Source organism: Botrytis fragariae (genome assembly GCF_013461495.1).
Source record: "Botrytis fragariae strain BVB16 chromosome Unknown tig00000012, whole genome shotgun sequence".
Taxonomy (NCBI): domain Eukaryota; kingdom Fungi; phylum Ascomycota; class Leotiomycetes; order Helotiales; family Sclerotiniaceae; genus Botrytis; species Botrytis fragariae.
In genome coordinates, this window is record NW_023500989.1 from 97,694 (window position 1) to 119,126 (window position 21,433).

The window sequence follows — 21,433 nt, forward strand, 5'->3', positions numbered from 1 at the left end:
AGACGACTAATTTGAATGATGTTATGAGCAAGATACGAATATAGAATACCATGCTGCTAGCAGCAATTCAAATCATAATTCATGAAACTGGCGTATCAAAATCACCGGACCATCTATCTCGAGATTCCTTTTTTCTTACAATTTTCAATACCCGCAGATCCTACATAGAGAGTCAGTCACACCCTGCCCGGGCATTTCAGGAAGCACATTGCTTATCCTCCTCCTGGTATAAGCAGGAGAAACTATCACTCCGTAATGACGCCACTCTTCCTGATGCTTTGTAACATTTGCCTGTCTATTTTATGTTCATCTATCATTCACCATTACTTGCACGGTGTTCTTGAGAATTTGGGGGAGAAAATCTTAGAAGGATGGTGCTTGATCGAAACTAAAAGACGCGAGTTGTGAATGTGGAAATTGTGTGTTGATCGAAATACCTACGCATCGAATGTTAAATTGAGAATCATAAGACTTTAAAGAAGATCAAATACATCTGGTACCTCGCAATAAGAGATTATATGCCATTCACCATATTAAATTCATCACGGTTAATCATACCATAGATAGAAATTTTGAGCAAACTTTATCATACGATCACTTAAAAGACCATACAGTCACTTCCTCCCAGTTTTCGATCTACAATACCTAGGTAGTTACTTTTGAACAAAACAAGATACCAACGTTCTCGCTATTTCAATGCAACGAATCGAAAGCCTTTGGAACGCCCCCAAAATAGGAGTGTTTCAAGATGTTTCTTCAGTCTGGAAAATCTCAGTTGACGAACTTACCTAGCACACCCCTCATTTCTGTGCCCGGCCCACTCGATGAGTTCACCCCATTCTCCGGATTACCTTTAGAATTAAGACGCAAGATCTGGGGGTTCGCAGTTCTATTCCACCCAAGATTCTTTGAACTGGTATGGTTTAGCTCTGAAAATAACCTTCATCAATTATTCAAAGTTTCGAAGCAGACCAATCGTGTCCCGCCAATCATGGAAGTCAACAGAGAGGCCCGTGAAGAAGGTATGCGCATCTTCGAAAAGCGAGTATTCAACAATTGCAACATTGATTTTGGAAGTCCTTTTGAAGTAGAAGGAGAAAAATCTCAGTGTACATGGTTCAATCCCGATCTGGACACAATCTACTTTGGCGAAAACACATGCATTCGAACAGTTGCGGAATTTTTTAATTTGTTCTCGCAAATGAAAGTTCCAAAGATTGCTTTCGCAATAAACGTACATGTTCCTGATTCGTGCAAATGTAATTGGAACTCTGGGGAATGGAACCCTGGTAACAATTCGGTAACAAGTCTTCAAATTCTTCATGGCAGGCCTTTGAAAGGTGCAAATTCGCCTACGTGTCCAGGCTCACCCAGCACAAGGGAGGTTTATATCGTTCTCCCGTCCTTTATCTACAGATATGCGGCAGGGGAAATGCCAAATACGATCACTTTCCGTCCCTCCGTTCATGATGTTCTTGAAATAGATGGTGTACAAATAGGTGCAGCATGGGCCAATGAAATCCATAAAATTAAATCCGGGCTTGATTTCGGATGCGGACCAAGTAGATGGACAAACGGTAGTTGTCCTGATTTTAATTTTGTTTCCTTTGGTCCATGTTATAAAGATGGAAAGGGAAAGAAACTCAGACACGATGGTCTCCTGATGTCTTCGGAAGACTGTGAAAAGATCACTGCGCATGGAGGAGCATTTCTCGAGGATTTGAAACTTCGTACTGGTGTTGATATACGTTTTGGTTCTTGCAGCGACTCAGATGCTTACCCTGGCTGGTGGGAGACGGTGAACGAAGTTGGCCTTTTCAATGGAACAAATAAAGGTATCAAAGAATGCGAAGTCGAAATTTTGGCCCATTGTGTAAGTCAAACAATCAAGCTCCATCATGATCTCAACTAATGTTTCTTAGCTTAATGCCAGATGAACCGGATATTGGCATTGGTATACTCTAGTAATACGGTGGCAAATTTTGGGGCTCTGACATAATTGCTCATATGTATCTAGGTGTTACAAGACCACTTCTATGAATTTTCAATACATTAATAACGATGAATACTATCAAAAATATACAAAATTGCTGATATGTGATCAGAGCTATTTGTGAAGAGCAAGATTGAACGCGAGACTGAAGTAAAATGCATCACCTTTGAGCGATTCGATAGCTGCTAGAATACATTCAAATGTTTCATATGTCATCAATAACATGCGATATTTTTAATCCACTCAACGGTTGCAGTGAGACAGGGCTTATCAAAGATGAAAAGGGTCTATCAAAGACAGCTGATATATTACTAAAGTAAGATATATTCTACAATACCGGAATACCAGTTTCAATACTGAATGGGAGACGTCCCAATGCCTGCTTTCTAGCACAAAGTGAGGAGTTTATAGATATTAGGGAGGCCGAATTCAGGATTCTGTTAGTATTTCGTTATCACAATCTCTTTGACTTTGACACGAGTTTGCATTCCGTCTCTGTGACATGCAGTATACTTAGCCTCCATCTCCTTGATTGCGTGTATCTTCAATCATACAGCAATACTATCATTGACGCAGGTGATTTGAGTAAGCTTATCATGAAGTTATCAAAGAATTGTTAGTTATACATCCCCTTTGATTTAGCTTATTATGGCCGATGAATTGCCATCCACCTGGTTTAGACAACGATTCTACTATCCCATGTAAACTTTCTAGTCCATCTTTTCAACTATGCTGTAAACTCGCTAGATGTTAAAAACAAGTATAATATGTAAATGTACATCTTCACCCAGCGAGCTGTTACTTTAGATAGAAGTGAGTGGAACACATACATGTCTACTTTTGCCCCCCCTTACTTTCCGAAAGAGCATATCTCAGTCAACGCAGTCAGTCGGCTGAAAAACTTTTATATAAAACTGATGATAATCCCGTTTAGACTGATTTATACAGGAGAGAAATACATAGGAGAATCTAATGACTAGATTTTGATGATCCTTCCTCTGAAATATAAAGCAGACATGGGATATCAGATCAACTGCTCATATTTATGAATTATAACATTGAACAAACCACAGGCCTGATGAACATGGTTCTCTAACTGAGTAATGGGAGTTGTTCAGCCACTCAACGATCCTATATCTAACTTGTTCGATTCTAGTACTTCACAAAACCTTACGGACCAGCTGTGCAAAACAATCTGGGTTGCATGAACAACACAAGCAAAGCATGTCGTCATTCGACATATGAATTCTCAAGAAGCGTCCAGCGGCCTTGATTGATAACATAGAAAGCACAATCAAGCACTCTATCATCCCCTCGTACAATCCACTCATGCAAATGATGAATGATATGTAAAAAGAGGATGGACGTGAGAAAGTGATTATGAATGACGTGCTAAAATTTCTACAGTACCCTCATCTTATTTTATTCTCATCATTCATTCAAAAGGAATTCATCGCCTGTATGGTAGCCGTCAGATTAGATTATCTAAATATCCGATGAATATATCTCCACGCCAATCAACTGTATAGATTCACCAACACGAATCCATATTTAATCTAGCACAACACTTATTACAAATGAACTAATGGCATTGAAGTAAGCAACCTAAATTCAATACAGTCAAAGCAATAACCAGCTGTATTGAAACTTGCTAACATGAATGTGGCGTCACTAGCGCCTTTCCGCCAGTCTCCCAAAGTAATAAAGGTTTCTTGTTACATCGTCTACTTCCTAAAAAAACCATCATAGTTTCAGTTCGACTTCGCTAGATCTTCTTACTCTTGAATTAGAAAAGGATATCTAAGACTTCAGAAAACAATCGGTTTCTTCAACTTCGTTTCGAAAGTTTACTATAAACACCTTCTCTACTTCTAACAGATTTTCTCGAAGAATCAAATAAAACAATACTCAAAATCACCAAGTCAGACAACATTTTACAAAATGTCTTTCTATAACCCCCTTTCCAACCCCTCCCGACCAGCACCAAGAGGTGCAGGTAGAACCAACGGCAGAGGCGGTCAAGGTGGACCAGCCAATGCATCTGCTCCCACTGAGCGCCAGAACCAAGTCGATTCCACCAACATGATAGCTACCACAAATGACAGTGGTTTCTTACAAGTATGTCGTCATTCTCTTACATTTTACCATAACCCCTTGCTAGAAGATTTAACTAACAGCCTCCACAGAATACCGAAGCTTCTGCTCCAGCAACCGCCCCCAAGGACAAGGGCAAAGGCAAGAAAAACAAGTGGGCCAAGGTCGACTTGAATCTCATTGCCCCCATGGCAGGCCCTGTAATTCCTACCCAGCCAGTCCCAAGTGGTAGAGGCAAATACAAGAAGGAGCAATCCTTCGGTTTCCTTGTTGACGATAATGATACGAGACCTGGACGTCATGGGGGTCCACATCGAGGCGTCAACATCAATGGAGAATCTCTCGGTGAAATCGCAGATCGCCTCAAGAAGCTCGATTTGGAGAAGGCTAGGTAAGTACATGCTTCCTATTCTCACATCATATGATATGTCTTTTCACCCATGCCAGTACTAACACCACATCAGTAGGCCACTCACAGAATTCAAACTCTTTCCAAATCTCTCACCTGAATTGCGTTACAAGATTTGGAACATTGCAGCACGTTCCTCGCCTCGCATTCTCGAGGTCGTATTGCATCCCGAATTTCCATGCCCTCCTCATGGCGACAGAGCTTACATTGACATGTCCGATCCCAATGATTTGAGAAAATTCAATCATAGTATATGGCACATCTCCACGCCCGGCCAGAAAGTCCCAGCCATATTACAAGCCACTCGGGAATCGCGTACCGAGGCCCAACGCCTGTACGAAAAGCGATACCTCAACAACTTTCCGGATGATTTCCCCTATCGCCAGAATGAAGAGCGTCCATGGACATACTATAATCCATATGTCGACGTAATCTTCTTTGGCGATAGTACCTGCATTGTGACGCTTGTCAAATTCTTCCGTCGTCATTCCGAGGAAATCTTCCCTCGACTTGCCTTCCGCTGCGCCAATTTCATCGGTACGTGCAAGTACAAATGTACTTACGATACATGGGAATGGCCACATGGCGAAGATGAGTATTCCTGTGTTTGCGGAGCTGGCATTGGAGGCGGCGGAATCGATGTTATGGGCATCCTTCACGGAAAAGACCGTGTGGTTGCCCGCAATTCACTGGTTCCTGGAGTTCCGAGTGTGGAGGAAGTATTCTTCGTCGTCAAGACGGAGTGCATGAAGTTTCCGGCTAGACAAATGCCCAGCAATTTGACTTTTCGCCCTGCGATCCATAACGGCCTTACGCAGAGTCAGCAGAAGAAGAGAACAGACTTTGAAGCTGAAGTTGACAAGGCTCGGGCCGGAGAAGGCGTTCGTGCCTGTGGTGCCAACAGATGGAACGACCATCTTCCAACTTTCAGCTTCGTCTCCTTGGCCCCTCCATTAATAGATGGTAAGGGTAAAAACTTGAAGCATGACGCAATCCAGGTGCCAACCGAGCACATGGGCAAGTTGACGTATCGCAACAACGAATTCCTTACAGATTTGGCTGTCAAAGCTAATCTCGAAATTGTGCCTGCCCCAAAGGCTTACGTTGGCGAGAAAAATCGCGAGATCGGCCTGTACAATGGTACTGAAAAAGGCATCGAATTGGCAAAGGAAGAAATCCAGAAGCAATTGGTATGTTGAATAGCCCTTGAAATACTGGTGAATTGATGCTAACATAGAACGCAGCTTGTGGATTTCAACTCCAATCGTCGTGGTCCTAACCACCAAGGTGGTGACGAGGGCCGCGGTGGTCCTCGTGGTCGAGGAGGATATGGTGGTGGCCGAGGTCGTGGTCAATAGACCAATGGGATAGTGTAGGGGGATGGGAGGGAGGCGGATTAAAATCATAAACCGATGCTAGGGCTGAGGGGATATCGAAAACGTCTATAACACCGCACAAAGCTTTCTATCGATGGAATTTAACCGTCTAAGATCCATCAGCTTGTTGAGGAAAGGAATATCACTGCATAGGGCGCACTGACTTCCAAGTAGCATACAATATCATTATCTGTCAGCAATCCTTTGATTTTAACGATCTGTGAAAAATGTGATATCCACTCACCTGAACAATGCTCATAGTACTCAAACTCTGCAAGTCCCTAGCTTGAAATTCGGATAGTTTAGGCACAATTCAAAAAGCCTACGTATGGTCTGGGCATCTGAAATCCAACTTCATTCGTGTGCACGTGTCTATATGCAAAAAAGATAACGCTTGTTGAACGCCCATTCAATCTATAATTCTATATCCAAAATTTGTATACATAGCCGGTAAATCTTTTACAAAATCACAATTATTCCATTCCACAAATTCCCTATTAGAATCGAGTCAGTCAACAAGCATTTCAAAACTTTAGGAATATCTTACCACTCTTCTCTCCCTGAAGTCATCATACAACCCCTCCCAAATATCTCTCCCCCTACAATCATCTCCTTCCGGCACCATAACACACGTCGGCCCCTTTCCGATCCATTCCAAGTCTTCCAATTGCCACGGTTTCTTCAAAGGCCAATCACTAAAATGAACAAACTTTGACTTCCGGAATACCTGCAATGGGTCCCATACATCAGTTTCATGACCTTTCCCCCAGAAGCCTCTATGTTTATCGACAGGTCTTCTGAATTCTCCTGTAAGAAGTGAATATATTTGATGGTCTATCAAGCCACAGGAGTCTTTTTGTTGTGTGAGGACGGAGTTAATGATATCCATGTCGTAGATACCCACAAGGGCTTTTTTGACCTCACTTTCAAGCCGTATGAATTCTGTTGTGGAGGGCTTGATGAGCATTATGTGGGATGCTAATTGAGGGACGCCTTCGGAATCGAGCCAGTATGCCCGTGGTGCAAGGAGTTGCGTCGATTCTGACATTGGAGCAAGAAATAATTCATCCATGGATTTCAGAACAATGGAATCGGAATCTAGAACGAGAAGTCTCTCGTGGGACGTCTGGTTGAAAGCTAAGAGCTTGGTGTAACTCTCCGCCCATTCATCTATTATGCATTAGCGTTTAATAATCTCATGTTTTAATACGAGGTAAGAATGAGATTTGTTACCCTGGCTGCCATGTTTATGTTTCAAAATTTCCACATTTGTCAATTCTACTTTGTATTCATCTCTCGCCTGGATCAGCATCTCAGTGATGATATTCAGACCCTTCCCATTGACATCCTCGATCCATTCATCCCTCCATAATTGGGGATATATTAATACTCTTTCCGCTTTGCTCTCTAGCGTATTGAGCGACTCAAACATCATCAATGCATTACACAGATGATCTTGCGAAGTTGCATATGTGATGTATGCGTATTTATTCCACTCGATTCCTGTCTCCTCGCCCGTCAGGGGCTCCACAACAACAGGAGCCTGCTTCAAACATGCAGGAGTTTTATACTGCAGATGCAATTCTTTCGCTTTTCGAGTTCCGTGAGGAAGTAAGAAAAGTATGATGAGCCCACAAATCACGATGGGTATAGCTGTTCGCACAGGTCTTGACCGAAGTATTTGCGCGATACTTGGTTTGGCTGCTCTAGGAGGGGGTGGTTCGTCGATATCAAAATTTATGACTGGGAGATAAGGCGAGTTTTGCAAAAAATCTGGAAGATCTCGTGGCGCCTGATGCGACATGCTCAATTAATCCCAAGGAAGCTTTCAAAGATGTAGAGAGATGTAGCCAAATGAAGAAGGGTGTATCACGTGATAAATATCAGGAGTCTAAGTCCAAAGCAAGAAGATATCGATCTGCCACTGTCAGTATGATATTCCCTGTACTTTGAGTTGATAAAAAAACATACAGAAAGTGCAATCCAAAAACGTTCTAATGTCCTAATTTTTCTAATTCTCACGGGATCACAAACTTTGATGAGGCGTAAATTTCGAATGCCAATAGAGCAAGCGGCCAAAACACAATGTCAAGAATGATTGATACCAGGAATCTTCGGATATGCGCCCGATAAGATGAAATGGTCAGCAGACCTCAAGATACAAGAAGAAAATTGATAAAGGGACTGTCGTGGAATCAATAGGACGCGTCAAATGGTGCTGGCTGTGGAGATGATTATTTTCGGACTTGGTGCTTACTAAGTCGAGAGCTTGGTCTTCTTGATAGGATAGGGGTATCACGGGACTACAACGACGACAACATCACTTCTCGAAAGTGCCATTGTCCCATGCTAGATTGTTCATGATTAACTGATGCTTTGAATTCCTTTAGGATGGCTCAGAAATTGCATAAAGATTGTTTGATCTCCTACACCGCTAACCGCTACAAATGAATTCTCTACAAAATTCAAAATACTCGCATGCAAATTCTTGATTGGGCGAACTTCATTTCACATTTAAGCCTAAAAACCTGGACGAGATCACACACATCCTCCATAATACTCCACTATCCTCCTCAAACCCACTCCACTCCAACCTTGACACCATCTCCACTCTCCACGCTCAATTTGATCTCCTCCACCCACTCCTCAACTTCATCTCTACACGCCACCCTTTTCCACTCCTGTACCAATCTCGCAAGCACATATGCCATCTCTGTTAACCCCAGATTTCTTCCCGCGCACATCCTGGTTCCACCTCCAAATGGTAAGTGATTCCATCCTGGGCTCAAATGTTCCCAGCGTTCTGGTCGGAAAGCTTCGGGGTCGGGTTGATAACAAGGTGCTAGACGATGAAATACCCAACTATTAGGTGTAATGAGAGTACCGACTTTGACGAGAATCGGGGATGTTCCTGAAGGGCCGCCACCGCGAGGAAGAATGGTGTCGCGGACAGCGCCACGGGTCATGGTTGGAGCTATAGGGGTGAGACGGAGGGTTGTTATTTCGTGTCAGGTCTTGAGATCACTGACTTCCCTTTTATGCCAAGGATGATCAAGAAGCGACTGGAGTACGAGGGGAAAACCTACACTCATTAACAACTCATTGTAGATATCTCATCCCTTTCAACCCCTCAAACCTTAATTCTTCATCCTTCTCCCTGTGTGCCAATACCTCTCCTCAATTTCTTCTGAACCTTCTGATTCCTACATAACCAAAAAATCGCATTCCTAACTCCAATAGCCGTAGCTTCACAGCCCGCCAAAAATACTTGCAAAGTTTGATATAGGAGCTCTCGACGGTTATCTGTTTCCTTAGCCATCTCTTGGAGGAGGATATATCGACGCTTTTCATCGTCATCTTCGTCGCTTGAAATTGACGGATGTGGACCCGCTCGTTATTTCTTGGAGGCAAGATATTCCCGGCGGATTTCAAGTGCCTTATCAATATGTGCGTCGACGAATTCATGGACGGCGCGTCTTTCTTTTCATCCCAACAGTCTTGATATAAGAATGATAAGTTACGGAGCTGAGATCGAATACTGATGCCTCGTTAAGCATGATTGAAGGAGTTCAGAAATTTATGGGATTCAGAAGCTTCATCAGAAGATTTATCTAAAGCTTTGACTGATTCACCGAAGATGAACTCGGTAGATGTATCCAGAAACTGTTGATGCCGGGTTAAAAGATTAACTCCGGATGAGGAGTACGACATAGGTAGGAGCTCGACTTACCAAGTCATCAAGCAAGGGACTCAGGTTCACGGTTCTCCCATCTCTCGGAATAAGCTTTAGGAACTTTTGAAGGTGTATCTCAAATGCAGGGAAATTGGCCACGTTGACCCTTGTAAAGGTAGGTCGTATCAACGCTCGGGAGTGTTCCCAGAACGATCCGTCAGTGCTAAATACGCCATCCCCTAGAAGCGGACAAAAAGCCTTCTTTCTAAGGCGGTGAACCCCATAATCTCTGAAGTTTGTTCTATGATATGTTTGAAGATTTTGAGGGTCGATGGTAAAGATGATTGTTGTGCCGATAGATTTCTCTGTGTACGTGCTTCCGAGTTCCTTGTGATTATTCATGAGAGATTCGAGAAGTGTATGACTTTGTACATTCTTCATTTTGTCAAGGAAAAGTTCGGCACCGAAGGGATATTTAGACAATCTCTTGGGGGGTTATTCGCAATCATGCTCCTTCATAAATTGCTTGCGTCTTGCTCTAAGTCTTGCGGCATCAACCAGGTAGCAGACTAAAAGTATTACTAAGAAGGCTCCACCGAAATCTGAGAGGTAGCCCATCGCGAAAGCAATACGCTTCTGTTTAGTTTTGACAGAAGCGCCAGTTCGAGTTATGGATAGAAAATCAACACGGAAGTATCGTTATGTGCGAGGTACCTACTACAAGTGAAGCAAAAGGTAGTGAAATCTGGGGCCAGCTTCTCACGGCATAAAGTCTCCTCTTCTTACATCATAATTCTGCATGTTGGTGGCATATTTTTATCCGCTGGAGAGATACCAAATGATGTTGGTGAAATACTGGGCACCTAATCCAGCCAGCAACAATCTTACCGTGTCCAGCCCAACTGTTAGATCGATGCACCCACTGATGTTGGTTTGAATATCAACGGCAGCTTACATCCCGACAATCCTGGTCAACTTTTATCTGGCGTAGCTCACTTTTATCGAAAGAAAGTCCCTCGAATCCATATCAGGAATATGTGTCTTTTTTGTGTGCAGTCCATTCATGATCTGCGAAGGACACTTTTGAAGTATCAACCACTTGCATCAATGAAAGGCCTCTACCTTATTTGCTTGATTCTATACCTCCTAAATTGGAATATTTTTGAATGACACCAAGATACTATCGTGGTTTTACCAAAGTAGTCGAATTTCTCGCCAAACTACCATGGCGAAGATTTCCCGCCCCAGTACTCTGGATGATGTTCGGTTCAAATCAACACCAATCGCTCCCATTCTGCCCCAGTCCAGTGTGAATATGACCGCGATCCATCGTAATGATCAGTCGATGCAATTGATAAGGATCTTAATTGATATTGCACAAGAAGAACAAAGGTTTCAGTCACTCATGACTTCCTCGCAAGAGCCATTATAATGATATATTCTGTTCTCAGGAACCTAGTCTTGTTGTGCATCGTAGAGAAATGAAGAGACCATTGCCACAAGCAGGGAGTGCGAAGCAGATTTGCTTGTTGGCGTTCTGGATACTCAAGGAGTTATGAGGAATTATATTTAACAAAAGCTACAGAACCACTAGATCGAAGCAGATGATCATACTGCAATTTCTATATCATGCTAATCCCATGACCAACCATTATGTTCCCCAAATCGAATGCCAAAAAAGACATGTTGCATATCTGAAATCCCGAATTCCAACAAAGTCTAATAAACTTCCATCAACGGTCATTATTCGGGACCGATAAAACATAAGGTCCACCACTATAATTCGAAACCCCGTCCACAACCGTCATGAAACCGACCTAGCGGCTATCCGAAAAGTATAGAGGAAAAGACTTTTTGTTGCATATCTTAAATCGGTATCGGTATTTCCGCCAATACCTATTTCCGTCCATTAGATACGATTGTTTGCTATGATGCGGATATAGCTTGGACTTATAGATACCGCCACGAGCTAAGAAGTGGACAGAACGGATACGATGATGTTGTCGCTTCGACGTGAGTCGGCATTGGAAAACCGTTAGATATACTTGCGGGGATTAAAGATCTACTCTGTTCCGCAAAGTAGGTTCTGTATTCCGGTGGGCTTTGTCGGAAAATTATTGGGTAAAAATCCGATATCAAGTCAGATATGGCATCATGTCTAAAATTCCGTATCAACGGAATTCAACAAACAAAGTTGTTTCATTCTTCAACCTTGGAATCTCGCAATTTTGATTATACCCACCAGCCAAGAAACAAATCCCACCTATAGACAACATTTAACATCTTTTGTTGCAAGTCTAGGAAATTTCAAATTCCGTGAATATCTGCCGAGACTCCTTCATGCGATGAATTGGTATCTTTGTTGTCAAGAATCAGGCGAGGTATCGCCAGATAATGTTTAGTTAGCTGATAGCGGAAACCCCGTAGATAACACTTGGATGAATATTGTGGCGGTTCTAGCTATTCGTACCCACATGCTGCACTTATGAAACTCCTTCCGCTCAGAAATCTTTTTGTTGCATGTCGTAAAACCGCCACATTCCGCAGCATTTGTGTTAGATTCTGGAATAAATGGTTGGGAAGATGCTAGCTAATGTATGAATAGTCCGTATGTGTTGGTGGAATTGTTGGATGGACGGAATCTCGGGGAATTAAGAGGAGGAAATCTAGGCCTAAAAGACGGAAAGCGGCCCTGTGAGATCCGCCATCAGACAATTTTGTTGCACATCGTAAAATACGATATTCCGAAACCGATAGCGATAGCGATATTTCCGCAGATTGATTCAGTGAGGAAGAGGAACGATACAGACGAAGGTGGCTAGAGTCCGGGAAAAGTGTGTAGAATGATACTGTCTAGCAATCTTTTCGGGGTTTGTTTATTAGCGATCTACTATTGTGACATGATCTACCAATAAATCCTCAAGGTTTTATTCCACCGAACTCGCATCTCAGCAAGAATGTTACCGTATCTACAACTAATCGGTAAACCTGGTGATCCAACAACAATGAGATTCTACCGAATATAGCCCGTGGGAAGAACGAACCTAAGCACACTACCATCTTGAAGGAAATGGATCTTCTCTTTTTCGCCATTCGGGAACATCTTTTTACAGTTACGTGTCGCGCCTCGTTCAGAGGATAGTGGTACGTATCTCAGATTTTTTGATGGAACCGGCGATTTCGGAATTTGATAAACATCAAAATCGCCGGGCTGTTGTAGCATCGGAGACAAGCTAATTGCTTGGGCGGAGCGGTAGCTAACACATTTAACGTATTTCGTATCTGCAATATTCCGCACTCCCTCGGGAAACGAGGGTGAAAGCCATGCTTGTGAAGTTATAGCATTAATTGTACGTCACTGCTTCATACGAATCTACTAGGTAGCATCTGGTACAAACTGTTGTCACTTTCCAAAATTCAACTCATTCAGCTTGCAGAACTTGCAAACGGAAGATTCATTCCGTCGGTGGATACAGCTTATGATTCTAATTGAGATCATTACGACTCAACAGTGCTTTTCATTCTTTTGTTGCATATCTTTAAAGATCCGAAAATCCGAAAATTAGGTGGTTGAGACATCAGAATCTCTCACGATACTAGTTGAGGCTGTTGTTGTTGAGCCAAGTAGCATTACACTGACTGACTCTGAAGCTCCGAAACCCCTTCATTTGATCTCGCCAATCCAGTCACCAGATTTATCACCAACACAACAAATCAACTCATCCACAATGTAAACACCGAAAATAATCTCTAATGTTGCACATCTAAATATCGCCGAATTCCAAATCTTCGGCGAAAACTTCAGTCACCAATTCTTTACCTCCGAATAAAATAAAATAAAATCGCTACATCCGAAAATTCGGCGCTCTAATCACTCCATTTACGCTTAGAACATCGTGATATTACCCCGAATTACATATTCGATCATTATGATTGGAGGTTATAGATTCATGATTCTTTTGTTGCATATCTACTATATCCGAATTGGACCGGTCGCCGACTTCTGATTATTGCAGATGAATAACTAGCAATTTGTAACTATTGGGTTGAGTTGTTGTGGTGTGGTGCCAGCAGCTCGCCTCCGCACAGTGCTGATATACTAGCCTAATATACTGCTGGCACGCACTTACATTGTAGGGGATCGGCAACGACCAAACTTCCGTCCATATCTACTTACTGAGTAATGTCCACAATCACTTCTTCGCATGCCATGTCATGGAATTAACAATCACCATCTAACTCCACCAACACAACTGATGCCAAAGCCAACTTCAGCCTGTTAAACCAATCATCTAATGCTCCAGAACATTTGTTGCATGTCTGTCTAAACTCCGAGATCCGTTCTTTCCATATTGTCGGACTTCATTTTATTGTTTTACCACAGTGGTTATTTCCTTTGGTGTTTCTCAAAGCTAACCTAATCCAACCCCTCGTTTGTTAAACATGGTGACATCCAAATCTCCCTAACCATAAAACCAACTCGGAGCTCGCTTGATTGATCCTCCGCCGCTCTTCAATTAACCTCCGGTTATCCTACTAACAAAGCAACCTTATTTCCTTCTCATTTCTTTGAATCATTGGACGACATGCCTTTCTGGAACCTTCAAACCCATCTGTTGCACATCTACACAAACTCCGAGCCGGCGGATATTACCTTTCTTCCTCTCCTTACATAATGTTTTCGCTCAAGATTTACGTGATTCGGAGACAAGTCTCAAGAATTCGGCGATACAACATGGCTTCGGAGACCGAACATTGGCGCTCCTTCCCCTCTTTTGGATATCCAACAAATCAACTATTGGTATATCCGAAGTTTATCATGAGACATCGGGCATTGTGTTGGAAATCTACTAATTTGGTAAGGTGAGGAGAGATGAAAAGGGTTTTGTTGCATATCTATGTAAATCCGAAGCGATAATATTCGGAGTTGATGTTGCTCCGACTAGCTGAGACTGACTAGAACATTTCCAATGTTGGTTTTGGATAGTTGTTGAACGACTCAGTCCAATATCCATAATATGTATAGTTGACGAGCTCAGATCGATCAAAAAGAACCATGGCCAATCGCAAAGCGGACATTATGTTTCATCCGCAGAGCCGCATTAGTTCATCTCTTTGACCCCACAACGCGTTCATTTCGTACTTCCAATAGACACATTACAACACTGCATCTATATGTATCAAATGTTGCACATCTGAGAAATCCCGCAGCTTCGCTGTCAGATCCGCCATATCCGCAAGGCTCCATTGGTCACCTCGTGCAGATCTAGATCTCATCTGATCTTCAGTTTATGAGACTCAGGTAGATCCTGGGCTTGAATAGAGTACCAAATGCGGGGCAACAGGGATTGAGGGCTTCTGAGCTTCCTACTATTTCAGAAGTAGCGCTAAGTGCTATGCACCTAGACGTATACACAAAAAAAGCGAAACATCAACCATGTATACGATGGGTTCTTGAGATAGAAACATTTGTTGCATGTCTATAAAATACCGAGATCCCGGATGTAGTCAACAGAGTCAGTGACTACGTCCATCAGTAGACATATGGAGTTTCAGCTCAGTATTGTTCATTCTTCCGGATAATGGGCAGAGGTGCGGATAAATCGACAACGGAGCAAGCAAAAGAAGCAAAATGCTATTCCCGTAGTATGGCATTCTAGGCTTCTTGGTATAACTAGTTTAATATCTGACCCAATGTTAGCCACACCTTGGGACCGCCAAGTTCCAACGCATATATTTGGACGATTTGTTGCACATCTGACAAACTCCGACATCTCGGATGTAGGATTTTGGCCATTTTTGGATTTATCTACGGAGTTAAAGCAGAGCTACTTTGATTGCCAGACCACCCTTCTCCGTTCGAGCGGAGATTCGCGGACATATCCTCGGCGGTGGAAGAAAGTGGTAAAGTCCTCTTGTCCTAGTCACTTAGAAAATCAATTTACAAAACGAGGATCCTCCATATCGAATTCCGCAATACCATTTCCCAGCCCGTATTCATCTCCAAATGTCTAGTCAATTCGTATTATAGTTATTGGGGATACCGCTGAATCAATAGACATCCCGTGCGTTCCCGGTCGACGTAAAAGACATATTCTCAATCGATTTAGAAAGGTGAATGATATGCGTCCATGAAGACGAAACAGGTATAATCGATAGACAGTTTATTGTATAGCTAGCAAAATCCGAGGTCCGCGATGTATAAGCGCGATTTTATAAGTTTCCGGAGTTTCCGCCCCCACCGGGCCGAAGTGACCAAGAAAAGGAAAATCCACCGAAGGCAAGTATCCCTCTGAAACGATCCAGTAAGCAAACCATAATTCGAGAGACATTTTTGCATATCTTATCATCTCCGAGTTCCTGGCACTCTCATCGTTTCCACGAGTCGGCGGAGTACATCACCGAGTCCGCCGGAGTGTCATAAAATATTTATGGAATTTTATGCACCCCGACCCAAAAATGGGGAATATTCTCCGGGCCTGTCAATCGTGAAGATAGATAGACTAAAAAGATATTTTGTTGCATATCTGCTTGTCCCCGAAATCCTAGGCCTCCAATACATTTCCATGAACGAACGGGGTTTGTTCACCGAGTCCGCTGGAGCTGCACGCATATTCTCCAACGGAGGAACCTTCCATGTTCACTAATTATAAAGACAAATACATTGGAGAAGTATTTTGCTGCACATCTTAAATCATTCCCGAGATGCTAGAACTCTGATCATTTCCCATAATTGAACAGCGTTCCATCCCCGACTCCGCTTAGCATGGAGTATCCACGAATATCACATATCTCCCGACGGAGGAATCTCCGTGCCCTGCTAATCATGAAAACAAATTTAGAAGAAAGAATTTTTGTTGCATATCTGGATGTCACCGAACTTCTGAAGCTTTGATATTTTCCTTGAATCAACGGAGGATATCGCCGACTCCGCTGGTGTTACATGGGAAATCCACGAATGTGCCAAGTCTTCCGGAGGGAAAAGAAATGTCCGGGCCTACCAATGATAAAGCTAGATAGCTGGAAAAAGTTATTCTGTTGCATATCTACTGGTCCCCAGATCTTGCAATCTCCATCGCGGAACTGGGGTATGCGGAGGTTATAGCCTATGCCGAGTGCAATCGGTACTTCGGATGGGTTATTCATGCGTAAATGATGGAGTTCGGCGGATAAAGTCTCCGGAAATGCTAATTAGACAGGAGAATAGATGAAAACGAGATTCTGTTGCACATCTCACAGTGACCGAAATTTCGGAGGTGTAGATCTCGCTGAATTGTAAAACCCCGGAGCTTGTGATAGCAGTTTGAGTGGTAATGATGAGAGTGTAATGAGACGTAGCATCTCGGCGGAGAGAAGGGGATATGTCAGAATCACGAGCAAATCGCATTATGGCTCACCAATCAAGTGAGGAGGTGGAAGGGAATGAAGTGTTTGTTGCATACCGCTAGCCTCCGAGATTTCGGCCGTAGGACGAGGGAGTATGCGTTGGTGCCAAGAACAGAAAGTAAGTATGAAAGTTTTTTCTGATGTTGCGCATGTGATGTTGAGAATCAACCTGTTTTTAGTCATGGAAAGGGCCTCTGATAAAGTATCGTAATTTAATAGTGCATACTCCTCAGCATAAATAGATAAGTATTGCACCTTATTATCCATTGTTCATCATTAACCCCAATGTAGTTTGTTTCAAGTACCTGTGGAGGTTCAAGTTGCATTAGGAGTTTGGGTATGGCAGATAGCAGATATGGTAATGGACTGAACGGACAGGTGGAATAGGCTGTTGAACGAAGAAACTTTATGAATCCTTTTATTTCTACATCTGTATGAATCCTTTGATTTGATCTTCCATCTACATTCAATATCATCTATTCGTTCTCATTCTTAGATCTCTCTCATCTCCACTAATTTCCCAACCACTCCCTCTTAACCACCTCCAACTCCTCCTGCAGCCACTTTCCCTCCCCCTTCTCCTCATCCATAGACACATCAAGCCCATGTTCCATCCCCTCCTTCCAAACGCCTTTCACTCTCTCCTCTCCAAACTTCTTCCCATAAATCTCCACCCACTCCTTAGTATCCTCCCACGGAACAGCCGTATCTTTTGTTCCATGGAATGCCAACAAGTAAGGTCTCTCCCTCCCCTCCTTAACATCCAAATTCTCAATAACATCCTCCAACCACAATCCCTCCTCTCCATCCCTCTTAAAAATCTCCGTCCACCTCCCTCTCTGCACCATCGTAACTGCGATTTCTAATCTCGCAGGTGGGTCCGCCTTGATCACCATTTTCTCACCCCCTTTGCCAATATCAGCAATATGATCATCCAGAAACCCCCCATCTAACTGTGGAACTCCAAAAGGACTTTTCGTCTCGCTAGCCACGGAATACCACTCCTTTCTCAAAAGCGTCATGGGGTACGCTGCAATCACCACTTTTGGGCCTGTGAATCCCTCCTTCTTCCTCCAGAAATCTTCGGAGAAAAGAGAGCTGCGGATAGCCAGATACCCTCCCGCACTTTCACCAAAAACCGCCACTTTTTCAAAATCCACAGAAAGGTTACTATTCAGTCCTGAGAGATACGACGAGAGTCCATTACCACCAGAAGCTAGCCACCCCCAAAAATCCTTCACATCCTCCAAAATCTCCTGTCCACTAGCCTCAGGCAATAATCGATAATCAGGCATAACAAGGATGGCCTCGTTCTTCACCACGAGATCGATAGCCCAACTAGGAAACCATTCTGTGTGGAGTGCTGAGCCTGTGACTAAGAATCCTCCATGAAATCTCACAAGAACCGGGTATTTTCCCGGTGTTGTGGAGGCAGCGATGAATTTAGGAATGAGGATGTGTGCGGGAAATCCGACGCCTTGCACGGTTTTATATGAAGTAGTGTGCAGGCTGAAGGGAGCAAGTTTTGGATCTGACATTTTTGGAGTTGGAGGTCTTAGATTCTGCTTTTTGGAATTTTTGGGAGTGTGGTAATGCCTGGTGAATGATGAGATTGGTAAGATAAGATTTATATTATCGGGTATACTTCGGTAGATAACTCGTGGGTTAAGACGTCGATTTTAAGACAATGTAATGAATACTACTTTCAATGATATGATTGATAGGAAAGAAGATTTTGAAAGTTGATGGTGATACGATGTATACTTATATTCTTGCAGTCTAAAACTGATTTGTTTACTCACCGTGGATTCTTCGGATTTTGTTGTTAATTCCTTCGTTCTCCATGGTACAAGTAAGCCGTGGTGCTATCGCCGCGGGATTAACCAGCGATGGGATACCGAAAGGGAGAAGAGAAGAACGGCATAAATCCATGAGATTATGTAAATCTGACAAATCGAATTCTTTACGAGGTTCTCGTTACTTGTGATTGAATATGCTACAGTGCCATTCTTTCAAATCTTCTCATTCATATAGCAATTTTCTAGCTACGGCTGGACATATTGCCATTACCAACCCCACATACCCATTTCTGAGTATGTTCATACATGTCCATCCACAGTTCGTTCATATTATAGCAAACCCTAAGGCAGTTAACGGCAAGGCCAATAACTACTTTCCGTTCGGTCAACCACTTTTGTCTGATTGACATCCATTAAAGTCATTCTTTGGACTGATGTGATGGTTTCAAGTGCATCGCACTCCGGACCGGTGTTCTGTAAGGTTTCAAGACAAGTTGCAAGCAAATCATCTCCTTCCCATTCAAACTTTTCAATGACTGGTATGAACTCGGAAGGTGAAACTGCCGTGCGTCGAACAGCGCTTCGACCATGAATAAGCATGATACTTTCGACGGCAGGATAACACAATGTAAGCTTGTAAAAAGGATTGATGGAAAGAGGACCTCCGTATGCCAAGCGCTTAACTCTAAGCCAATCGAAAGAGAGAGGAGCGTGTCTACAGCTCATTCTATGGGCATTACAACGAGCACATTGAGAATATATGCCATCACGTTCCCAGTCAAAGTAGATTCTTGCTTGGGCGCGTTGTCCTTTAGTAAGTGCATTGTTCATCAGCTCATTCAAGGTCTTCTGGTCCCAAAACCCCATCTCAGGATCCCTTGCAAATGACAAGTCGTACCATTTCAAAGCTACTTTCCTTGACTCTTGACAAGTGTGAAGCAAAGCTGGAATTGGCGCATCTGAGCAAAGTGCTGCACTCCATTTGGACTCTCGAATCTTTATGTAACGTGCTTCAGGACGGGCGAAGTTCCAAATTTGCCGTCTAACTTTTCCAGGAAGCTCTGAGAGAGAGGGTAGCATTCGAAGAGGCGTATGATCTTCTTCCAGATGGGAAAGACCCCACCCTACTGACATTAGTAATCATCGAAAGAGCTTCCAGCTGAGAGGAAAGGCTTACACTGGTCATCATCTTCATGATCTGCCTCGGACTCTTCAGTTCCTTCAGTATCTTGATTATACTCGGCTTCTTGAATTGCATCGGTCTCTTGAGCTTTTTGAGGTGATGACAGGGCTGTTTCATCAGATACTACTTCTTCCAAATCGAATAGGGCCGAGCCTGTTCGAAAGGTCAGCATGTGTCTCTGTAGGCGGTAATAAAAGATGCTTACTGGTTTCTTCGTGATCTGCTTGGCTTTCTTCGGGTTCCCTGAGTCTTTGGGGTGGCGATAAATCTACTAAGCCAGATTCTTCTTGAAAATCTAATAGACTTGACGCTAGGTTGGAGGTTAATCGCCATTCATCGTGCAAATGGTTCATGAAATTTAACCTACAAGGCCGTTGTAAACTTGCCTGGAGCTTTTCAGTTTCACGACTTCTTTTGGCAAAGACTGTAGTTGTTCCCGCCTCTTCTGTCACATCCAAGAGATTCCAGTCTGGCACAAGGTCGATAATTATTGTAAAAGTTGAATGGTAGTCTGGAATTCTTACAAGTTTCTTGAGATTTTGTTGTTGATTCTTTCCACTCTTCATGTTTTCGACTGTTCTTGGGAACTTCTTGAGTTGCTCGAGGAGGTTTCTTAACATAATCAATCTCTTGCGTGTTTTGAGTTGTGGTCAACACTATTGCCTGCTGCCTTTGCCTCCTACGATGACTTTGTCAGAATTCATGCAGTCGAGAAAGAAGACATACTGACTGTTCCGCCATGAGATTCAAGTAACGTTCCAACATTTGATCCTTCCCTGAACCTCTTGGAGGAACCGATAAGCCTGCCATCTTGACTAAATTTGTGTCAAAGGAACCAAGGTTGTATTTGAATAAGTTGCTGTACTGAATACCAAAGTTAAAGATATTCCTTGCAAGAGATTCAAAGATGAAGGTGTGGTTGTAAACTAACCTGATTAGGCAAATCTCAATTCAGCGAGGACGACCTCTTTGGGAAGGACCACTTGAGTCCCTGCCGGATATGGTCGTTTGAAGCTCAAATTGAGTTATTTGATAAGCAATCCTTTCTATTCTATCTTCTCTTACCCGTCACAAGCTTTTCTCATGGAAGTCACATGACAATCATTCTCTTCATGTCAAAACACAATCTCAAGAACTCTGTCTTCTCTGCCATCAGTGTTCACATCAAACTGTCATTTCTTCAACTCGAACCAATTCATCGAAATGTCATTTGCCAATTGTGGTCTATGTGACAATCTCAAGATTTTTGACATTGGAAAACAAACTAACGACATGTCTGTTCCTATCGCATCAATAAGAGATCAAAAAAAAAGGAGAGCAATGTGAGAGAAACGCTGGAAAAGATCAATGCAGTTAGCAGCACGACAGGTCGCAATTTCTTGGTTGTCCCTCCACCTGTTGCAATGCATCCCATATCGTCTCCTGCCAATCCTTATTTCTAACACAACATCACCTGCCTTCTTGAAGATAAATCGGTTGAATCTTGTTTATCAAATTACCATTTTCTTAACATTCAGAGG

General features: G+C 42.9%; 8 protein-coding genes across 8 annotated transcripts; 2 read left to right on the top strand and 6 right to left on the bottom strand.

The window, feature by feature from the left end:
* Positions 1-748: 748 nt before the first annotated feature.
* Positions 749-1,937, top strand: Bfra_002237 (uncharacterized protein; the record flags this gene model as incomplete). The annotated part of the gene is made up of 2 exons (XM_037332659.1): positions 749-1,873; positions 1,923-1,937. The coding sequence occupies 2 exons, from the start codon at positions 749-751 to the stop codon at positions 1,935-1,937; spliced, it is 1,140 nt and encodes a 379-aa protein (XP_037194787.1).
* Positions 1,938-3,934: 1,997 nt separating this feature from the next.
* Bfra_002238 (uncharacterized protein) lies at positions 3,935-5,854 on the top strand (the record flags this gene model as incomplete). The annotated part of the gene is made up of 4 exons (XM_037332660.1): positions 3,935-4,111; positions 4,180-4,478; positions 4,555-5,686; positions 5,741-5,854. The coding sequence occupies 4 exons, from the start codon at positions 3,935-3,937 to the stop codon at positions 5,852-5,854; spliced, it is 1,722 nt and encodes a 573-aa protein (XP_037194788.1).
* A 491-nt stretch (positions 5,855-6,345) lies between these two features.
* Positions 6,346-7,676, bottom strand: Bfra_002239 (putative glucose n-acetyltransferase protein; the record flags this gene model as incomplete). The annotated part of the gene is made up of 3 exons (XM_037332661.1): positions 6,346-6,366; positions 6,420-7,042; positions 7,106-7,676. 3 exons carry the CDS (start codon positions 7,674-7,676, stop codon positions 6,346-6,348), a joined length of 1,215 nt encoding a protein of 404 aa, XP_037194789.1.
* A 769-nt stretch (positions 7,677-8,445) lies between these two features.
* Positions 8,446-8,838, bottom strand: Bfra_002240 (putative cytochrome p450 alkane hydroxylase protein; the record flags this gene model as incomplete). Its single annotated transcript, XM_037332662.1, has 1 exon — positions 8,446-8,838. One exon carries the CDS (start codon positions 8,836-8,838, stop codon positions 8,446-8,448), a length of 393 nt encoding a protein of 130 aa, XP_037194790.1.
* A 583-nt stretch (positions 8,839-9,421) lies between these two features.
* Bfra_002241 (putative cytochrome p450 alkane hydroxylase protein) lies at positions 9,422-9,986 on the bottom strand (the record flags this gene model as incomplete). Its single annotated transcript, XM_037332663.1, has 2 exons — positions 9,422-9,535; positions 9,603-9,986. The coding sequence occupies 2 exons, from the start codon at positions 9,984-9,986 to the stop codon at positions 9,422-9,424; spliced, it is 498 nt and encodes a 165-aa protein (XP_037194791.1).
* A 6,467-nt stretch (positions 9,987-16,453) lies between these two features.
* Positions 16,454-16,932, bottom strand: Bfra_002242 (uncharacterized protein; the record flags this gene model as incomplete). The annotated part of the gene is made up of 3 exons (XM_037332664.1): positions 16,454-16,565; positions 16,630-16,732; positions 16,761-16,932. 3 exons carry the CDS (start codon positions 16,930-16,932, stop codon positions 16,454-16,456), a joined length of 387 nt encoding a protein of 128 aa, XP_037194792.1.
* A 511-nt stretch (positions 16,933-17,443) lies between these two features.
* On the bottom strand, positions 17,444-18,469 carry Bfra_002243 (putative alpha beta hydrolase fold-3 domain protein; the record flags this gene model as incomplete). The annotated part of the gene is made up of 1 exon (XM_037332665.1): positions 17,444-18,469. The coding sequence occupies one exon, from the start codon at positions 18,467-18,469 to the stop codon at positions 17,444-17,446; it is 1,026 nt and encodes a 341-aa protein (XP_037194793.1).
* A 612-nt stretch (positions 18,470-19,081) lies between these two features.
* Positions 19,082-20,723, bottom strand: Bfra_002244 (uncharacterized protein; the record flags this gene model as incomplete). The annotated part of the gene is made up of 6 exons (XM_037332666.1): positions 19,082-19,854; positions 19,908-20,066; positions 20,119-20,223; positions 20,281-20,382; positions 20,438-20,592; positions 20,644-20,723. The coding sequence occupies 6 exons, from the start codon at positions 20,721-20,723 to the stop codon at positions 19,082-19,084; spliced, it is 1,374 nt and encodes a 457-aa protein (XP_037194794.1).
* Between the last annotated feature and the right edge of the window lie 710 nt (positions 20,724-21,433).